The sequence below is a fragment of the Lycium ferocissimum genome, chromosome 10 (assembly GCF_029784015.1).
Source record: "Lycium ferocissimum isolate CSIRO_LF1 chromosome 10, AGI_CSIRO_Lferr_CH_V1, whole genome shotgun sequence".
Lineage (NCBI taxonomy): Eukaryota > Viridiplantae > Streptophyta > Magnoliopsida > Solanales > Solanaceae > Lycium > Lycium ferocissimum.
This window is the reverse complement of record NC_081351.1, coordinates 13,645,223-13,666,779: the sequence shown is the minus strand read 5'-3', so window position 1 is coordinate 13,666,779 and position 21,557 is coordinate 13,645,223. Positions and strand designations below refer to the sequence as shown.

General features: G+C 31.4%; 1 protein-coding gene across 2 annotated transcripts; it reads left to right on the top strand.

Annotated features, from left to right (window-relative positions):
- Positions 1 to 14,171: 14,171 nt before the first annotated feature.
- On the top strand, positions 14,172 to 18,055 carry LOC132032526 (protein neprosin-like). 2 transcript variants are annotated; one of them, XM_059422158.1, is made up of 7 exons: positions 14,172 to 14,333; positions 14,870 to 14,956; positions 15,066 to 15,323; positions 15,407 to 15,571; positions 16,129 to 16,182; positions 16,285 to 16,431; positions 17,291 to 18,055. In XM_059422158.1, the coding sequence occupies exons 1-7, from the start codon at positions 14,172 to 14,174 to the stop codon at positions 17,666 to 17,668; spliced, it is 1,251 nt and encodes a 416-aa protein (XP_059278141.1). In that variant the 3' UTR covers positions 17,669 to 18,055. The 2 variants fall into 2 exon arrangements, with proteins under 2 accessions (XP_059278141.1, XP_059278143.1); XM_059422160.1 differs by lacking the exon at positions 14,172 to 14,333 and adding an exon at positions 14,438 to 14,451.
- Positions 18,056 to 21,557: the final 3,502 nt, after the last annotated feature.

The window sequence follows — 21,557 nt, the reverse complement described above, 5'->3', positions numbered from 1 at the left end:
TATCATGCAATGGTGGCTTATAGACACCAAAAACAGTATCCACCCTGTTTTAATCTAATGCTTGCCTACTATTATTTGTTGGGAACTTTGGAAAAGCAGATGTGCCTATAGATTTGAAGGGATTAAAATCTCTAAGTGTCTTGATTAAGCAAATAAGTCGGCTAATGACTTTAGGCCTTAAATATGAATTCCCCTATCTCAACTCATACAGGAATTGGTTTGATTTGTGTGCAACTATTGAATCATGGAAGCCCAAACTTTCCATTAAGGTGGTGCAATGGCAGAAACCAAATATCAACTTCTTCAAGCTTAATGTGGATGGATGTTCTAAAGGCAACACATGCAGAGTTGGAGGAGGTGGAATCCTCACAGATTATAAGGACCAAATGGTGGTGGCATTCTCTGAATTTTATGGTCAAGAAAGTAACAATGTGGCTGAAGCTAATGCTATTCTCACTGGATTGCAATGGTGCTTCTGGAACAACTATTCCCATGCCACAATCGAATCTGATTCCTTAGTCCTTATCAAAATGATCAAGAAGGAAATCAAGACTTCATGGTATCTAATGTACATAATCCATTAGATATGGGATTCAAACATCTCGGGTGACTTCAAGTTTCGACACTGCCTGAGAGAAGGTAATATGGTGGCTGACAAACTCGTTCACTGGGGAGAAAAAATCAGGAGATCCCTCTTCTTCACTCAAGTTGTTTCGATGCCTTCTCAAGTTGGAGCTTTTATGAAGAATGACCAAATTGGACTCCCATGTCTCAAAATTAGACATGTCAAAGGTCAACATATTTTTGTGCAAAACAACTCATGACTAGCTTCTTTTATCTAGTTTATTTGTACATTAACTCTTTTGCTACTTATCCTAGTATAGGTCATCTTCTTCCCAAGGATGAGCTCTTCATCTTGATTGTATCTCAAGGAGGTTTGGATAAAAAGCCACCTCTTGTAAATATTCTTTTGGATGTGATATCAATAAGTTGGGGCCTTCACCTAACCCCCCATCATTAAGTGGTTTGATAAAAATAAAAAATATAAAAAAGGAACCAAAACGAGACTCGCAAACTCCCAAATTGAGTCGAAAAGAATTAAAGTCTCAAGTTAATGAATTGCGTAACCATATTTTTGGATATCCTCAATCACAATCTGACAGACTCTCTATCTTTCAAGATAGGGGTAAAGTTACCCTCTCTAGGCTCTACTAATGAGAATATCTTTTAGATAAGTTGTTGGTGTTGTTGCTGCAAATCACAACCCTATATTCAGAAATTAGACCATCCAATAATTTATAAGATACCAAAAAAAAAAAATGTTAAGAAGTCAAGAGTGCAATTAATTCTTGACGGAAATTGGATTGAGCTGCCATTCATTTTCCACCGCACTAATCACGGAATATAATACTGTACACTTTCTTCCATCCTTGTATATGTGGGGCTAGCATTTCATTATTAGCATCATCCAATCAAGGAGAAGTCAAACTTTACCAAGAAAAAAGAAATCAATCATCTCGTCTCATGCAAGAAAATTCAATAAGGTCTTCAAATTTCAAACCCTAATGGGAAAGTTACGTATGAGAAGTCGAAGGGAACCTTAACACTGTTACACATATATTCATTTATAGATAATCATGGTAGCTATTTCTATGCATTTTCAGTTTGAGCTTCTTCAAAGAATTAATTAGTACCAATCATCACTTATTGCTGCTCCCTTCGTTTGAGTTGATGTGGTAACAACTTTTATTTAAAACCATTCGAAGAAGAGTGATAACTTTTAAATTAGAAAACAAGTAATTTAGAGTTTTTTTTTTTTTTTTTACATAAAGAAATAAATAATATTGAATATATTTGAACCCCAACTTATAGCCTATGAGATGAGGATTAGATAAAACCATATAAGGAGATAAATTCTCATCCCATCCATTGTGTGCGACAACTTATCATCTCCGCTGCACATCCAAGCCTGCCAACTAGAGCATGGATAAAATAATATGAGAGTTCAACATCAAATAAAATAAGAATAAGGTGGGTGCGGTCTAATACAGTAAAGAAATTGATATTTAACCTAACTCGCCCCAAAAGTTGGTACATAATTCGTGATAATTATCCGGACCATATATGAAGTCGGATTGACATCTCACCCACTAATATGGGACAATTCAAGATATCCTTAATAAGAAGTTTTATAGATACACAATTATGGATATTTAAGACCATATGTTAGAAAAGCCTTAAATTAATGTTATGACATATTTATGATTATAGGTTTCAATATATTTTTTCTCTCTTAAACGTCGTGCTTATTCAAATTTTGCAACATAAATTGATGAAATATAGAGAATATATATCATCTAGCTCCTCCAACCAAACTTCTCTAATATTCTGGTATATCTAGTTCACTCATTTTCTTGGAGAAGAAAGTCAAGCCAAAAGGAAATGGGGCACTTCTTTCTTCTCCTTTTTCCCCCGTTTAACTCTTAAGAAAAAGTAACACCAGAAAAGGAACGTTAATGGTTTCTTTGTTTTCAATAATTGGTTTCAACAATATCCAATCATGATGTCAAGGAAAATTTCAGAAGTGACTTAAAGGCATATTTTAATCTCAATTGGGTCACTCTGCGTCGGTTTCTATAACAACAAATATTGGCCTTTTATTCTAATAACGACATTAGCATATACATTAATGCTTCATCCTTTTTAATCTGTTATTCTTCTACTTATATACTAGGAAATAGGTTGGTATATTTCTGAAATATGAGAAGCGCACATTATTTTATAATAAAACTTTGAACTTTACACGTACGTTATGAATTGTCTTCGAACTCAATCGATGCAACACGTACTGCTTCAAATTCCAATGTAATAAGAACAAGTAAATCTTCATAGCAATTAGTTATTGCAACGCTACCACTCTATCTTACAGTTTATTGTACCAGGCTTGCGACTGTGCATATAAGTTATTTACTAGGGTTGCCCTAACAATAAACTGGAAAATAGAGCAACACATTATTTAACTTATATGCACCAACAATAAACAAATTTGCATCATCAATTTATTTTAATTAGTTAATGCAAGGTTATTAATTACTCTATTTTATAGTTTATTGTACAAGGATTGATATGAAGATTCACTAGTTGTTATATGTCAATTTAACTTGATTGTGTAAAAAAAACCTAAACTTCGACTGGCGTGGTGCATAGAACTTAAGATTTCTAAATTCTAATAATTACCCATATGTAAGATAAACGAATCATATCACTAGGATTCGTTTATAAAGTGTGTGCAGATATATCTTAAATTCAAAAATCTGACTATATTTCAAATTATTCCCTAACCTAATGACACCGATTACCGACACGAGTATTTCAATTTTCACACAAAATGTCGGCTCCTATAATTCAAAAACAATCAAAATCACCAAAATTTATTGAGTAGTGTACAACAGGAGCCCACTCTCATTGGTTCCCCAGCTCCTAACCATACATGTGAATGCTCCTTTTTCTTCCTTCTTTTTCCCCTTTGAAATCTTGTTGGTTCCTACTTTTACATAATTTAAAAAATAACGGGTTCGAACTTGTTACTTCAACTAATACAATAGAAATTTCGTGTATATATATATATATATATATAATCGTGATGTATTTAACTTCGCGTCACCTTCGACTAATTTCGGGGGTTTACTCCTAAGTTATCATCTTTCTATCTTGGCTACAGAACAACAAAGAGATTAAGCCAGAACTTAATCATGAGAAAATAACTTATTAATTCGTTGACTTAAAGCATCTGGGAATTGTTTACTAGTACCTAACATTTCCTTAAAAAGAAATTTATAATATATATACGACTAACATCTTCTTCTTGTTGTGTCTTCTCTAGTTTGCTTGTATATCTCCTATTCCCTAAACTTTTTGGGGCAAATTGATTGATCAGACAAACATACAGTGGACTTTCTTCTTTAGTTAGGTGATTAGAACTATAATTATAACTGCATCACTATTATTTTAATTACCTCTTGTATCCAAAATCCAAACAATTGACAGATGTAGATATCATCACTTTGTTTACCAACATTTGTTCCATATTCTTGTCCCATACACACACACAAAATGACAAAAATTACTATGTGGTACGTATTCAAACAATGAAGACAATAATGGATCACGAGTTTACCATTTCTTGTCCCAATATATTTTCCATGATTGAGAGAACACATATGGTAAAAAGTGATTCTTTTGTAAGTTTGTATTCAGTTTTTGCCAAAAGTTTCTTGTACTCGTACCAGAAAATAAAAAACTTTTTGTACATCTCCTCTCTATGCTTAAAGTTGATGATATGATAACATATTGTGACAAACTGTTGAAGATTATCCTCTCTTTGAAATCTATATTCATACGTCGACTATGATTTATGCGTGCAAATTGCAATGCATGCACCAACTTTTTTCGGTATTTCCAAAAAAGAACTATTTTTCCAATGACAGTTAGTAACAAAAAATTTCAATTCCTCAACTATTAATTTTTCATAAAGAAAGTTATAATTATAGGGAAAATGAGATACTAATTAATTTCCCAAACTGGTTATAAAATTAAAATGTAGGAGCATATATCGATGTAAACGATTAAGTAATCTACTTATATAAAAGAGAAAAACTTCGTACTTTATATATGCTAGTTATAAGAATACTTCATACGTTCTCTTATACTAGTCCAATGTGTATCAACACATCCTTTAAGAAATTATTTACTTAGTGTTTATTTCATTTATGTTGTCTTATTAAACAAGCAATGCAACTTTCAATTTGACTACTAGTATTCCAATAAGTTTGGGAAATATTTACTTAATAATAAAGATAAAATTTGAAAAAATAAATAGATCTCTCTTGATTTGCTAAAATGACAAGTAAAATGAAAATTAATTTTTTAGTATATTGGACTAATAAAAGAGAGAATATATAGCTTCTCATTCAAACTTCAAGACAGGTTATTAAATTCGCTTCTTCTGGACATGAAGCCAAAAGGTTTCATTGTGGAAAAATTGTGACATATTAATCCACTAATCTCTTATAAACAACTACACATGATCATTATAAAAGGGAGTTAATTAATATTATGATTGAATGAATAGCTAGGAAAAAGTACTGACGAATTCTTCTATTCCATTTTGATTCCATACAATTTGATTCCGATAATTTTATATTACAAAGCCAACTAAACCACAAAAGTTGCTTCTGGAAAAAAAGAGAAGAGAAAAAGACGAATCATTTCTAACTTTATAGCAAATCAATTAATTAAGCATGAAGAACATTGTCCCCCAGCTTCCACTAAGTTATATATATCTCCAACTTTTTTCATTTCTTTTGGCATCGGCATCTCATAATTGTTGAAAATAAAACTAAATAATCTTATATCTAGAACTTTCTTTAATTTAAAAATCCTCTCTTCCCTCGCTACAAATCTTATCTTCCAGTCAAGTCGCATCTTTTTTCTTTTAACTTCAAATTGTTTTGGAGTTAATTTGTGGAAGTTTTGAGCTCATGAAACATATCGGCCGTTTTAATCCAATATGCCTTACCGATTTATCTTTAAAATTATGCCATAATCGAGCAAAAAGATATATCATATCATGATATCATTCTCAATCCACTTTATATAGATTTCACATTTTCAATTCCCTTGTGTTGTAGATTATCTCCGGAATCAATGGCCACAGATGAGCATAAATCACTTGAAAAAAAAACTTTCAAAATATCGAGCAGCGTTGTATATCTCTGACCAATAATGTTAAGCCAAAATCATGTCTATCATATGGCACACAGGAGCCATAAATTTTGATAGAAAAAAAATAAGAAAAAATTTACATTTCGAAATATTGAAACAAAAGCCCTCTGAAAGAAGTTTGGAAAAAATGTAAAGCTTCTTGGGATTGAACGTCGTTTTTATTAATCCCCATAAAAGTTTAATTAATCAAACAAGAAAAGACGAAGAAGAAGAATAAAAAATAGTGATTGCAAGTTCACGTAGAATGCCCCCACCCTCCTCTGTCTAAGACACTTCACATGTCATATGTAGTGCGATGTGATGTAAAACATGTATTATCATAGTCAGTAGTATTCTAAACTAGTTTAAATTTATTTTGCTTATTTTTAATAGTCTCGGCGGCATATGTAGAGGTTAACTTATCGCACCCAGGAAATTAGATTTATGAATTAACAGTGTCGGCGGCCTATGCAAAACTGCACACGTCAAACACAACTTCATTATACATCACATTTTTCCAAATGCAAACTTATGGTTAGAATACATGCATAAACAAGCACATAGCCAGAATTACTTGCATGTAATATGTATAATATATTAATCATAGAATTTATTTCAACATCAAAATCGATACTTATCTTTTTAAGCGTGACTACAACCACGAAACTAGCCTCCAAGTATGAGCAAAATTGTCCACGCAATCATCCTCCAATTTCACACTCTTCTTCCTATTATGAAATTAATTTGAAATATCTGAATTACTCCATAATAAATTATGAATTATTCCACTAAAAGTTTGTAATTGCACTCCTCTGGTTAATTTTTGAAATTCTTCCATTAAACCTTATTTAACTCCTCATGTTAAGATTCAGTTACTTATAATCAATTAAATTTAATTTAATTTATTGACTATTTCCTTTAGACTTTTGCTTAACTTATTTCATGTGCCAAATATAAACTCCGCCTGAATGGTTTACACATGAAAACTTATAAGGTTTTCATAAAGGTGTATCATCAATCTCTAGATCGAGATATGGATTACATCAACTAACTATTATTTTGCCAGTGTATATTGTTATCATCCAATTTATCAGGCATATTGACCCACAAAAGAATCTCGCCTTTTAATAAATCAAAACAATAAATAATATATCCAGTTAATTAATAACAACTAAATCAAGATTAAGAGTATAAGTACATTTTATGGACGTCTAGATAACAATTTTATTAAGTCGGTATAAGATACTTATCTCTTCTTGATTTATTCAATACATATAAAATGTCTTATAAAGAGACCTAACTATACCGTTCCCATAATCAAGATAAATTATATTTAATCTTGTCTATATATCTCATGATGCTTTATCTAAGCCATTTTAAATCTTAGATTGTGAACATAAATTTTATACTTATAAGAACCGGTTATTTAATCTTCTGTGTATAAACTAAAACTCTATACACTACTATATAAGTAAACGGACACATCGATGAATACATGATCTATTTATAATTTTATTATAATTGAATAAATAATTATTTTATAATAAATATTATATCTAAACACATGATTAATAGAACACATATCCCAACACTTATAAATCATATTCCTAAAACACGACCTCTATATCTTCCTAAAACTTGTAAAAAACATTGCTGAGACGTGTCACCTATAAATCACATTCTTGAAAATGTGACTTATAAATCGTATTCCTGATTACGACTTATAAAACCGATTAACATTTTAATTGGTTGGTTCATCTTTATGGGATGGTTCCATTTTAGTGCTAAAATAACATGAAGGGCCACACATGAGTGTTTTGTCAAAAAGGAGCAATTGTGATGCCTAACTGTATTGGGACCCTCCCCCTAGATTCACACTCACAGAGAGTGTCAAAATAATTGCATTTATAAGGACAATAATTCAATGAACATGTATTTTTCTAACTCACTAAAATGATGTGGAAAAAATTATCAATAAATTATCGTGAATCAATAGTTAAAATTTGCTGTAACACATTCTTCCTAGAATAACGAATTCATATTTTTGAAGGAAACGTACGTACATCAAGTTCTATAGCATATAGACATTGACCGTGTCAATTAATTTTAGTGGCGGATCTAGAGAGTAATGTATGGGTTCACAAGAATCGAATAATTTTTATACAGATCTTGTATATATATTGCTAAATTTATTAAATATTTGAATGTGAAACTCAGTTATTTTATTCTTATTATCAAATTGATTGTTGTAGAAACCCATAAAACTTTAAAATTTCTAATTGTGTGTCATTCAATTATGTAACCGAGTATAATGGGCCACCACATCCTACTGCTTCATTTCCGTAAATGCGTACAACAAAACCAATTATTACTACATGTTTTTCATCTAAGCATAGTTAAAATTTAAACGGCGTAAACATACGAAAAAGTTTCATGGGAGGATAACATCTAATATATATACATAATAAAATAATTTTATCTTTGAAAATACACCGTAATTTTTCGCCCCTGTGTGACACACCAAAGTTACGGATAAAGGTATCTAATGGCAATTCACTGACGAAGAAAGACAAAATAGGCTCGAAAAAATCCCCACAACATCAATTTATCATCTTCATATATACTTGTACAACCAAACCAATTAGCTCTACTAAATATATATTAATTTTTTTTAGGTATATATACATATATATACATTCCAAAGATACTCCCAAAGGCCCGCATCTGCGTGCTATTATCCATTTTGAATCAAGCCAGGACGTTTTCGCTAAAAAACCTCACAGTCACACTATATATTAAGAGCATCAACTACACTTTTTATGTAACTTCTTGTTTCGTTATAGTTATTTATAATATGGAACTTTATTCACGTATCTCATGCTGATAATAGTAGTAATTTTATACTTTCTTAAACTTAAAATTGTATAGGAAAATATGCTACTTCAGTCAATACAATTATGGTGTTGTGTCTACAGCAATCTGACATATCCCTCCATGATTATATATTTACCATTGGATTCTCTTTTAGCCAATTGGGTTAAACACCAAATCACCGTAAATTTTTTTTTTCTTTTTCAGAATCATGCATGGTGATTCGTGCATTGACTAAGTATTATTCTTCATGTAGCTTAGCTTTTACATGACGGACGTTGCACGTGTAAGACCCACACAAAGGACGACCAATACAATGCTTGTTTAACGGCGTTAGTATTAAAAAGTAACGGCAACGCTCATTATCTCTGATCCAGTACTTTTACCAGTGAATATAGTTACTCTCATCATGATAAAAAGGAATATGTAGTTATTCTAATGAAATTACAAAATGACCCTCTATAAAGTATAGGCGCAATGGCACATGTTTTTTTTTTTTTTCTCTGATTATTCAATATTCGAAATTTATTAATCCGATTAAATTCAAAGTTACAAGAATCAACAAAGTAGAAACTCATTGATTCCATTAATTCGAATTCACACCACGTAAGGAAAATAAAAGAAGATATAGTCATTCGTACTAATATCGAGAGTCTATCGGAAATAGTTTCTCTATCTTTTAAGATAGGGGTATGCATACACTTTATCCTCCCTAGACCCTACTGATTCTCATTAATTCCAAAAGTTTTATATTTTTCAAAACTCATCTGAAACTTTTGATTAAAAGCTATGAATTCTCAGTCATTTCACCATATTCATCAGTAATAGTAATACTAACACATTTTGAAATAAGTCTTGAAAGCAAAGGCACATTTAGGATCGAATTCTAAGATTTTGAGTATCTTTTTTTTGCTATGATTCAAGTTTCCCACTTCTAGAAACGACACACTACTATTTCACAAGCTAATGAAGGATTAAACTTTTAGGCAAGTCTCTATGAGCTTTCACTAAATCTTGATCCATACTTTTATTTGTTGCAATGCAAAACTTTCCCTTTCATTAGCCATTATCTTAATTCAGTGTCATATTACTATACATGATCATTGCTCCTTTGAGGGACAAAAGGAAATGAGCCGTTTTATAGTTATGATGAATTAATCTAATTTGCATAGTATGGATTTAGGCACAAATGAGATTTCCATTTCTAATATTTTTGACGTATTGAGGTGAAAAAGAAAATGCTTATTAAGCAGACTTCTTCCCTTAACATATTAGAAAAAAAAAACAAAAGTGATGTCGAAAAAAGAGATTTTAAAATGCAATTTGAAAGAAATTTCCAAACTTCTGACTAGATAATTACAAGAAATGCTCCAATTACTTGCAAGTTCAAATGCATTAATTTTTCTTAAGTTCTTCTAAGTTCTAATCCTGTTTCTTTGTCAAATACATATGTAAAACTTGTCTTCTTCTTCCATAGTTATACGAATAAATACAAATATTCTGCAAAATCATAAACTTGGAAATTGTGCTCTTACCAATATTGACTAACTATTGTTACACATAAAACACCATTTGACCACTGTCACGTCAGGAGTATATTCGTTTAGTTTAATTTAATTTACTAATTGTAAGTTTGTTGGGAAGAAAAAATAAAAATAAAAAAAGATGATTAATTTAAGTGTTTATGGAAATATTTTATAATTTTATTAGTACTGGAATATCAAAAGCATAGAATCTTTGTCCAGTTGAAAAACAAAGAAACATTATCGTGGATGAGACTCCACGTTGGCAGTGGATTCTCCGACTAAATAAATTAATTAATTGATGACACATTTTTCATTGGATTCCACTCATCTATATATATATATATATATATATATATATATATATATATATATATATTGAATTATGTTAAGAAGAAATTAAATGTCACAGTCCGTCTTGACTTCGACAGATCTCACAAATTTGTATTTTGAACAGAGTCATTATAGAACTAATTAATTTTTTCTCTTATTGAACAATGTTATTATCGAATTAACTCAAAATTGTTGCTTCGCTAAAAACTAGTTATTATTTTCTCCGTTAATTTAAAATGCATTTAAATACACAAAAATATAACTTTGAAAATATATTCGTTCCTTCGCTTTAACCTCTCCTTTAACGTCGTGTGTGTCAATTTAAAATGCATTTTAAATACAAAAAAGAGCCCACACTTTCTGAATCAATTGTAGCAAGTTATGAAGAATTCACATGGAAGATGAGTCAGATCTCCTCCATAGTTTAATTTAAATTAAATAAGGACCAATCCAGAAGCTGGTATTACGTGCATTATTCTTCTAATAATTATTTTACTACTAATAAAGCATCAACTAAAATTGTCTGAAAAAGAAGGAACTTTTTAAGGAATATTATTATTACAATAATTTTCAATAAGTGCCCATTAATTAGGGTGAACGTGGAATAAAGTTAGTTGATTATGCTCTAAAAAAATTAAACGCACTTGACTTTACTCAACTTTTTTTCCCTCAAGAAAGAAGAAAGGGAAAAGAAGCAAAAAAGGAAAAACTTTTATGGACCAAATTGACTTATAATTCATCTTTATTCTCACGACTCAATGGCAAAAGATGCCATGCGAAAAGCAATGCATAAACAAATATAGTGAGGAATAATTTGTAAATTTGAGAGACTGGCGAATAATAATAAAAGACTATTATTATTTCATGATTTTCCATGTAAATAGAAAATATGTGCCTCTTTATATGACTTTAGACATTCTCATTTGATGATTAACTTTTGAGGTTGAGTTATGTCAAAAGTTCATTTCTTCGTATCAAATGTCTAATATTATGCGTGCAAATGAAAAGCGTTAAGTCTCACGTTGATTTGTGTGTCTTATATAATTTCGGATGAATTTATCTCATGAGCTAAGTTTTGAATTGAATTAGATCTAATGTTTGCAAACAAATCTAACAATATAATATGGGATGCATTTAGTTGCTTAAAAAACTTGATAGATATATATGTACATTTACACAATAAAAGCTAGATTATTTGTTCAACCAAGTGTTGAAGACAAGTGAGGAATTCTCATTTTACTTTTTGTTTTTTTTTTGGTAAAAAAGGAATTATCATCTTACTTTTATCATAATTTTCTAAGATAATACATAAACATCCTCAAACTTGGTAAAATTTAGCAAGTATGTCCTTCAATTTTGGGTGTGCACAGGTAGGCACATCAACTTCTCTCCACTTTGGCAGTTGAACATTCCAACTTACAAACTGATCATCCAGACACCTCCAAAATTTATGTGTCACGTCAGCATTTGTGTTTATGTGTTCAACTATACAAGTTAAGGTGTCTACTTGTCTGTCCAAAGTTGGAGGGCATACTTACCAATTGAGGTTAAGTTTGAGGGTCCGTTTATGTATTATGCCTAACTTTTTTTTTAATTTCTCATTCGGTGTCCAGTACCCACATTGCAGTCAGACTATTTCAGATTCGTGCAACTTAGGGCCAATTTGACTGAGGATTTTTTTATATTTACGACTAGAACTCGAGACCTCTGGTTAAGGGATGATCAGTCTCATCCGTTGTACCACATCCTTTGATAGCACTGCTATCATATCTTAGGCCCCGTTTGGACATGGTTTGAAACAGCAAACCATGTTTGGACATACAATTTGAACATTTTAAGTTGTATTTTTTCTTATAGACATAAAAACCCCACAAATTGTGAAAACTATCAAAACATTCTCAATTCTTATATAATCTTACCAAAACGAGCAAATCATAGTTTATAACAAAATTAATACACTATTAGAAGGCCTTTTTAAAAAATGCAACATCAATTAATCAAACTCTAGTTCAATAAAAAACGAAAATTTAACATGAATATTAATGCCTTTTAATATAATCTGGGTATAAATTAAAGGTTGGTGGACATAAATAAAGGTTGGTGAAAAAAAATAGATTGGTAAATGAGTGATGGAGGTAATTGTTAAAAATATCTACCAACTTATAAATCTTTTTTACAAATATAAAATGGGTTAAATTTTATATTTAAAAAAGTTGAAAAAATAAGTTTAAATTTTAATTTGGGGTTTATTTTTTTCAAACCATGACCGAAAATGTATGTCTTTTTTTTAAGCCTATCCAAACACTTAGTTAACTTAGACACTATCCATAAATCATTTTACCATTTTATTTAAAAAAAAAAAAAAAATCAATCTCTCATAAATCTATTTCCTGCCAATTTAAAGAAATGTAATAATATAACTAAAAGAGCTATTGAGCTAAAAATCTCTGCACAAAGAAAACGAAAAGTTGTATGGTTGGTATACACTATTGCCTCGAGATGGTTAATGGTGGGCAAATTCGAAATGATAACGGTTAAAAACTTTGAACAAAAGGGCAAAAAGGTAACTTCAAATTTTTTCATAGTGTGGACCCCACCTAAAAAGAAAAGGACATTAGTTGTGCTGCATTTTCTCCAGCCCCCTCCCTTTCCACCGTCCTTTTTTGCCCCTCGTGTTCACCAAAATAAGAGATAAACAAAAAATATAAAAAACTATTCTCCACGATTCAAATTCTTTTTAAAAATAGTAATCTTAAATTATTTATTATTTTACTCATTTCATATAAAATTAATTATTTTTTCTATTACTCTGAGTAATAATTATTTTTGAATACTACAAACACTTTAATTATAATTGTTCAAATGTCAACAAAGGGTAAAATAGTTGAGAAAACTCACTCCTAATTAATCCACCACTTGATTCAAAATAAGTGTCCACTTAATATTTTTTTGGATAAAAAATAAGTTTCCACTTACCTAATAAAAAATGAATTAATTTTATTTTTTCAGATTTATCCCTATTAGATTATAAAAAAGCATAAATCTTAATAATTAAAGGTAATTTAGGAATTAGTGTTTTCTAATATGAGTTAATGTTATTTTAAGAGGTATGAAAAAGTCTAGGCGAACCTTTATTTTAAATCGAAGAGAGTTTTTTTTTTAAGGATGTGTAAAAGAAAATCAGGAAGAATAATATGAGGTGGAAGAGAGTATTAATAATTGAAAAGAAAATAATTAAATAAACAGAAAAAGACAGGCCCAACTCTGCATTTTTATTGGATTTTTCGATATAGCGGAATGGGGAGAGAGAGAGAGAAGAAACAATCAAAAGCAAAAGCTTAGCCTCTCACTATCCTCAAACATTTGAGTTATTATACTAGTTTATTTTTCTTTAAGGGGGTGCGTAGGATAAACAGTGTTTGGGTGCAGTTTAAGAGCCTTTCTTTCTGGCTACTTTTTCTGGCTATGGTGGAGTGGATTTGAGCTCATTGCTTGACTTGGGTGGCCATTTTAACTCATTTCTTGACTTGGGTAGCCATTTTTACCTCATTTCTTGACTTGGGTAGCCATTTTAACTCATTTCTTGACTTGGGTGGCCATTTTTAGTTCATTTCTTGACTTGGGTGCTACTTATTTTCTTGGTTTGAGGTGGCTAGCTCAAACATAACAGAAACAACAACAATGGCGCATTTTAGCAGGAAAAGAGGAGTTTTTGCTATAGTGTTCATGTTGATGTACTTGATCTCATTATCTTGTGCTGCTAGGCTTTCTGTTTCAAGACACAAGCTTGAGGTTGAGAAACACTTGAAAAGGGTTAATAAACCTCCCATTAAAAGCATTGAGGTACTTAAAACCGTCTCTTTTGTGATGTCAAAAGTAAAAAAAAAAATACAAACTTTTTGAGTTTTTAAGTTATTTCTCGAGAAAAAATGGTGTTGAACCTGCCATTAAAAGCATTGAGGTACTTGGTTAAAGCTTAAACCATCTGTTTTGTGATGACAACAGTAAAAAAGATTGAGTTTTTAAGTTATTCTTGAGAAAAATGGTGTTCTGAGTGTTGTTTTTCCAAGCTTGTGCACTTATTATTAGCTGGTCTGTGATTCTTTGTCCATTTTTCAGGTAATAATTTGGTACTTGAATAGCTATTGCAGTGTTCTGTTATATTGGTTGCCTTTTTTTTTTTTTTTTTTTTTAATTGGGGCAAGCTTTCTCTTGTTTTTGGCTACATTTTGTGTGTTTTTTCCCTTGTTCTTGGAAGTCATTCAGATTAGTTAGAGTAATAATGCCATTTCTGAAGTAGAAAACAATTTCTTTTGTTAAATGGAAGATATATCTGACTAAGATTAGATTTTAATGTTGTGAATGTAATGATTATACAGAGTGCAGATGGGGATATCATTGACTGTGTACACATCTCTCAGCAACCAGCTTTTGACCACCCATTCCTCAAAGATCACAAAATCCAGGTCCATATTTTGCTTTTAATACAAACACTTTTTCAGTAGTTTCTCCTCACTTTCTTTTGTAATATTCTGAAGGGTGTTTTTTTTTTTTTTTTCTTTTTCAAATGGTTAGATGAGACCTAGCTACCATCCAGAAGGGCTTTATGATGAGGAAAAAATGTCCACAAAGTCTAAAGAAAGTACTAATCCCATTACTCAGTTGTGGCATATGAATGGAAGATGCCCTGAGGACACTATTCCTGTAAGGAGAACAAAAAAAGATGATGTTTTGAGGGCTAGTTCTGTCAAAAGGTATGGTAAGAAGAAGCATAGAGCCATTCCTAAGCCCAGGTCTACAGATCCTGACCTTACCAATGAAAGTGGCCATCAGGTGCCTAAAATTTCTACCATTTCTTGATTTAATTGAAGCTTGTTAGTGTCTACATTCTGATTGTTTTTGCGTGTATTGTGCAGCATGCAATAGCTTATGTTGAAGGAGACAAGTATTATGGAGCTAAGGCAACTATTAATGTGTGGGAACCTAAGGTACAACAGTCAAATGAGTTCAGCTTGTCTCAGCTTTGGCTTCTTGGTGGATCTTTTGGTGAAGATCTAAACAGCATTGAAGCTGGTTGGCAGGTATATTAATTATGTGAAAAGATCTATCAGCTAGTACATTTGAACTATTTAGAGTTAAAAAGTTACAGTGAGGGACAATGAGAGAAAATGACAAAAAGGGTTAGGTTCAAAATAGTCTAAAGTATGTTCTGAACAGTTTTGGTCCTTTTAAGTTTGCCAAACTCCGTCAAATATATAGATTTGATGGATACTATAGAAAAATTATTTAACAAAAAACACTAGGAAAGGTCCGTCAAATGCACAAAAAAATTGTATCTCCAAATGTGAGTTTCCGCTAAATCCTTTTTTTCAATAGTTCCCATCAAATCTAATGATCTAAACAGATTTTCTGAAATATTTTGACGGAGACCAAAAGTGTTAAACTTGTAAAAAACCTCAAAGGACCAAAACTGTTCAAAACATAATTTAGGGACTATTTTGAACCTACTCCAAACATAAGGGACATTTTTTAATGATTTTATCTGGACAATGACACCAAACTGTTCACCTTCACATGTCAAAAGTATTGAGTTAGTATTATTGAGTCTAACAGTAAGCATACACGTGAATGTTGGCAGGTTAGCCCTGACCTCTATGGTGACAATAACACAAGACTCTTCACTTATTGGACTGTAAGTTTCTTACCTGTTTAAAGTAATTCATTAACTCTTCTCATTTTTCATTTGAACCTTATGATCTTTTTTCTTACTCTTTTTGGTGACAATATTTTGCAGAGTGATGCATATCAAGCAACAGGCTGCTACAACCTTCTTTGCTCAGGTTTCATTCAAGTAAGCAGTGCAATAGCAATGGGAGCAAGCATTTCACCTGTTTCAGCCTATAGAAATTCCCAATATGATATAAATATTCTTATCTGGAAGGTAAAAATCCACTCTCAAGAGTTTCAACCGATATTAATTATACCTTCTTTGTCAAATTGTGGGCACCAGCAGTCAGCATCTCATAAAGTGAATAAAAAAGTGAACTATTGTTCTGCTGAATACATAATTATAGCAACTTTCTTGGAAAAACTAAATCTTTATTATTTTGAAACACAGAACTCCCATACTTCACTGTTCCAATGGTATTGATATGTGCATTCTTGGAGAAAATGACAAAATGGTCCTTTAAGTATGCACTGAACAGTTTTGGTCCTTTAAGTTTGTCAATAGCTAACATTTTTAGTCTCTCTCTCTTTGACGGGAACTATGAAAAAGAAAAGAAAATTATCGGGAACTTACATTTAGAGGTACAATTTTTTTGTAGTTTTTGCTATTTTAAATTTATTTCTAGAAGTCTTGTTGCAACTTTTAGAAGTGTAATTTCTGCTCTCTTTTTAGTGTCTAGTGTAGTTTTTTGTGTTGCACATTTTAGGATTTGATGGAACTTTCTTGATGTTTAGAGTTATGTCTTTTTTGTCCACTGTTTCCTACAAATCTAAGAGATTCGCAATTGTTTTATGGAGGCAGGAAGTGTTTAACTTTTGGCAAACTTGAAGGATTTATTAAGTGCATGCTTAAGGGACCATTTTGAATCTACCCTCTCAAACACAAGGGACCAGTTTCATTTTCTGAAACTTAGTCTTTATTATTCAGACACAGAACTCACACACTTCACTGTTCCAATTGTATTGATCTGTGCATTTGTATTGATCTGTGCCTAAAACACACAAAAAATAACTTCTTTGTATATTTGTTGTAGTTGGTGTAATAATACTTTTATATTGGATATTTATTGTAGGATCCAAAAGAAGGACATTGGTGGATGCAATTTGGAAATGACTATGTATTAGGATATTGGCCATCTTTCTTGTTCTCCTATTTGGCTGAGAGTGCATCCATGATAGAATGGGGTGGAGAAGTGGTAAATTCACGACCAGATGGTAAACATACAGCTACACAAATGGGAAGTGGTAGATTTCCAGAAGAAGGTTTTGGCAAGTCAAGTTATTTCAGAAATATTCAAGTTGTTGACAGCTCAAATAATCTTAAATCTCCAAAAGATCTTGGCACTTTCACTGAACAATCCAACTGTTATGATGTCCAAACAGGAAGTAATGAAGATTGGGGCCATCACTTTTACTATGGAGGCCCTGGTAGAAACCCCAATTGCCAATAAAGCTAGAAAAAAAGGTCAAAAAAAGATCCTATTATTGATAATAGTCCCCACCCTTGTAAAATTTAATCTAGTCTAATGCTCTTTTTATCTCTTTCTTGTATACCTTTTTTTTTTTTTTTAATTTTTTAATGGTTTTTTAGGTTTGAGTTAGAAGTAAAAATGTGAACTTTTTTATGTAGTGGGAAGTTTTGACCCTTTTGCTTTTTCATCTTGAAAGGTTCACCCATGTAAGCGAATGGGGAAGTGTGGCCTAGTTTCTCAAAAAAGGTTTGAAAGAAACAAAAGGCCTTTTGTCATCTTCTTTGTATTTTACTATTTGTTTATATACTCCACTCTTTGGAGTACTGTCACTCAATGGATAATTAAATGTGTCCAATTTGCAACCAAGTCTTGATTTGTTGTTTGTTCAATGGGCACTTCAGAATGTGACTTATTTTGTAGTATTATTTATTGGCAAAAAATCAAGAATGTGAATGAGTGGATAGAAAAAGGCAATTGGGATGGGGTGTTAGTGGATCACATTATATTTTATCATCTGTGGGTGGTCCATTTAACTTTTTCTAAAGAACCCCACCGTTGTCACTCCCACTAATCACACTGTGTCCAACATGTTTATCCGTCCTAAAAGTGTCGTGTTTATATTTTTTTCATTTTCTATTTAAACTGCTTAGGGGTGCCCATGTATGAAAAGTTGATTGTAAAGTTGCTTCATTTTGTGAGTTCATTTTTGAAATTGCTTCTCTTTTTGGTAGAATAATTTTGTGGTATATAAGGCTGTGATACATGTTATGAGTATAATAATGATGATGCACTTTTCAAGAATGTGTCAAAAGCTATCAGTAGAGAAAATTAGACTTGGAATAATATCAGAACTTCCATGGTACTAAATATACTAATATCAGAGAGTGAAGTTAAAGATGAATTCATAATTTTAAGTAAGTAAAGTTGAAATACTAATGTGATTATACTCAGTAAATATAGGTATGGATCTGTTGAAACCTACATCCTCCCATGGAAAAAGACGTGAATTAAGTAAAATGCAACCTATATAAAAGTAATTCTCATTGTGGCGGAAGGCGGAGTCAGAATTTTCACTAAGGGGTGTCAAAATATAAAGAAGTAAATTCACGAAGAAGCCAAGGAGTGTCAATATGTAATATATATACATAAAAATAAAAAATTTACCTAGCTACACAGTGTAATTTTCCGACGAAGGGGTGTCGGTTGACACCCCTCAACTATATGTGGCTCCGCCACTGGCTGAAGGAAAGTATTAATCCAAACTAATAGTCCATGCTCCAAATACCGATAACCGTGGTGCCTAAGTCAACTTATGTTGAGATTTGAACCCATATAAAAGTACCTGCTATCGCCCTTCAATTTCCCTACTATTGATTTGCCAAAACTATAGGAATTGACCATCTAAGAACAGTTCAAACATGTACATTGAAATATTAGTAAATCAAGGAGATTGCTAATATATACACGATTCACACAAGCTATGCTTGTCCCCAAAAAATAGAAGATCAAAGTTCGTGAATTTGTCTCTTATTTTTTCTTATCAAGATAAGGTGGTTTGCCGCCAAAACATCTATAAATAAAATATGGTTGATGGAACACAAAATTTATAGTTCCATGATGTTTTCCAACATCATTGAAAGGGCAAATGTAATAGTTCATTTTACCGATGTTCTGTGTATTGGATCAACAATAGTGGAAAACATACTATCAGAAAATGCTATAAATGATGGTTTCATTCTTTGTTTGATTCATAAATTCATATCTAGAGAGAGACAAATGAATGTGATTTTTTTTTTTTTTTTTTTTGGCGAATAAATGTAACCACTATGAAGAAGATTTGGTAGTATGATGGGAAGATGGGATCAATCAAATGAAATTTTGTCAAGCAATTTAGCTTATGAACGGTTTTAAGTTAACTTGCCAAAATTCAGTTAGTTTCCCTAACAAAGTAAACTGATAATGCTCAAGTTGTTGGTTTCGTTCTTTTTTTCTTCTTCACATAATTAACATGAGTAAAAAAGTTCTAAAGTCAAGATTTATACTAAAGATTGATTAATATTTACTCAACCTTTGAATTAGAGTAAATGTGAGTTATCATGGGAAAAACTATTGCTTTGCACTAATAGTTAAGAATTGCTTCAATTAGTGTTTACTTTTAATGACTTCGTACTAATGTTACTGATACGTAATAATTAGTACTTGAAATGATCAAAATTAGATAGGCTAATTCAAAATACAGTTAGATAGGCTAATTCACTAAAATTCTCTGAAGGCATCAATTATCATAAATTCATAATCATTTAGCAGGGAAGAACAGTGAACTGGCCACTCCATGAGCGTTGGGCCTAACTAGTGTTAACCCCAACATTAAGAGAATTAGTGAAGAAACATATATATTTTTTTTTTGCGCGGATTGTTCTTCATTTGGGTTGGTCTTTAATTTTTGGCCTTCAAATTTTTCGCCTAATACCCCCAGGTTTGGGTTCAAGGTTCCAAATTTTCGGTGAAAAAAAAAGAAGGAATTTTTGCAAGACAGATGTTTGGATTCGCAAGGCAGAATTTTACCTTCAGGCCAAAACTCTACCTTGCGAATCCAAACTCTACCTTGCGATTTTTTTTAAAATTTTTGACTGAGCGGGAGTTCGAACCCGAAACCAAGGAATTTTTAGCGAAGGACAAAAATTAAATACCACCAATTTGAGGGACAAAAATTAAAGACCACCGCCAGCGAAGAACAATCTTGCAAATTGTCCATAATTTTTCACTAGTTGTCCCTTTTTGAGACTCTATTTAGTAAATGATCATCTTTTTATTTTTCGTGTAACTTATGGATATTTTAAACCATGGTTTGAAGATCTCTTTTTTCAAACTAAAAAATCTTATAAGAAAACGTTAGACTATTTCTACTATTTTGTAACTTATTAAAAACATTAGACGACAGTATAATGCTTTGTCTTTAAGATATATATGAGCAAACATTAGACGATAGTGTAACATTGCTTGGAATGGTAATTTATTAAGGACTATATTTGCACAACAATTAAAAACAGGGACAAAATCTAAATGGTGACCAGAAACAGGATATTTGTGTAAATTAGCCTTGATGGGATTAACAAAAAAGCCCAAGATAAAAGAGCGATTGTCATTGTGAAAATTCGGGCTTACAGACTGGGCCATGAAGGCCCATGATAATTTCCTTTTTCATTTGCCTACATTCTAATTTACTTTTCCATTTTCATATTAGTCTCTTAGTTCAACGGTGAACGTCATGTTAAAAGTCTAATGTGAGTGTCATACACAATGAAATATATTGAACTATAGACAGCGTATAACCCATTCATATATAATATTAGATGCATGCAATATAAGTTCTTATAAGAGTTTGGTAAGAACAAGGACTGCACCTATAATATGCATGTAACACAAACACAACAAAATTTCGTGTTCTTAAAATATTCTATAGAAATAATATGATTATGAAGTGACGTTTTATGAGATAATCACTAGTAGGACATTTGATTATAAGATGTATTTTACGAAAGTCGAAAGAATATTCAGTCAACCAATCTGATCAATAATTGATTATACAAAAATTATCCTCAACATCCCACGATCAAAATGAACGTAGACTTACACCAATGATCATCACCAATATAATTATATTGCTACTATAATATTTTATTGGGACGAAACACGATACATCGATTTATGTTTTTCATTTAATGTTTATTTTTTCACTTTCATTTTCAGGTTATAAATGGAAATTGAGCATCATGATATAAATATAATACCACCAAACTATTATAATTATTGTCGTCTATGTAATGCTTTGGGAATGGATACCATTTGCTGGCAAAGGCAGTCTAAA

Excerpts from the sequence above, each read along its gene's own strand:
- LOC132032526 (XM_059422158.1), top strand. The coding sequence starts at position 14,172 with ATGGCGCATTTTAGCAGGAAAAGAGGAGTTTTTGCTATAGTGTTCATG. Across the intron at positions 14,334-14,869 it reads CTCCCATTAAAAGCATTGAG|AGTGCAGATGGGGATATCAT; the intron begins GTACTTAAAACC and ends ATGATTATACAG. Across the intron at positions 16,432-17,290 it reads TAAATATTCTTATCTGGAAG|GATCCAAAAGAAGGACATTG; the intron begins GTAAAAATCCAC and ends TATTTATTGTAG.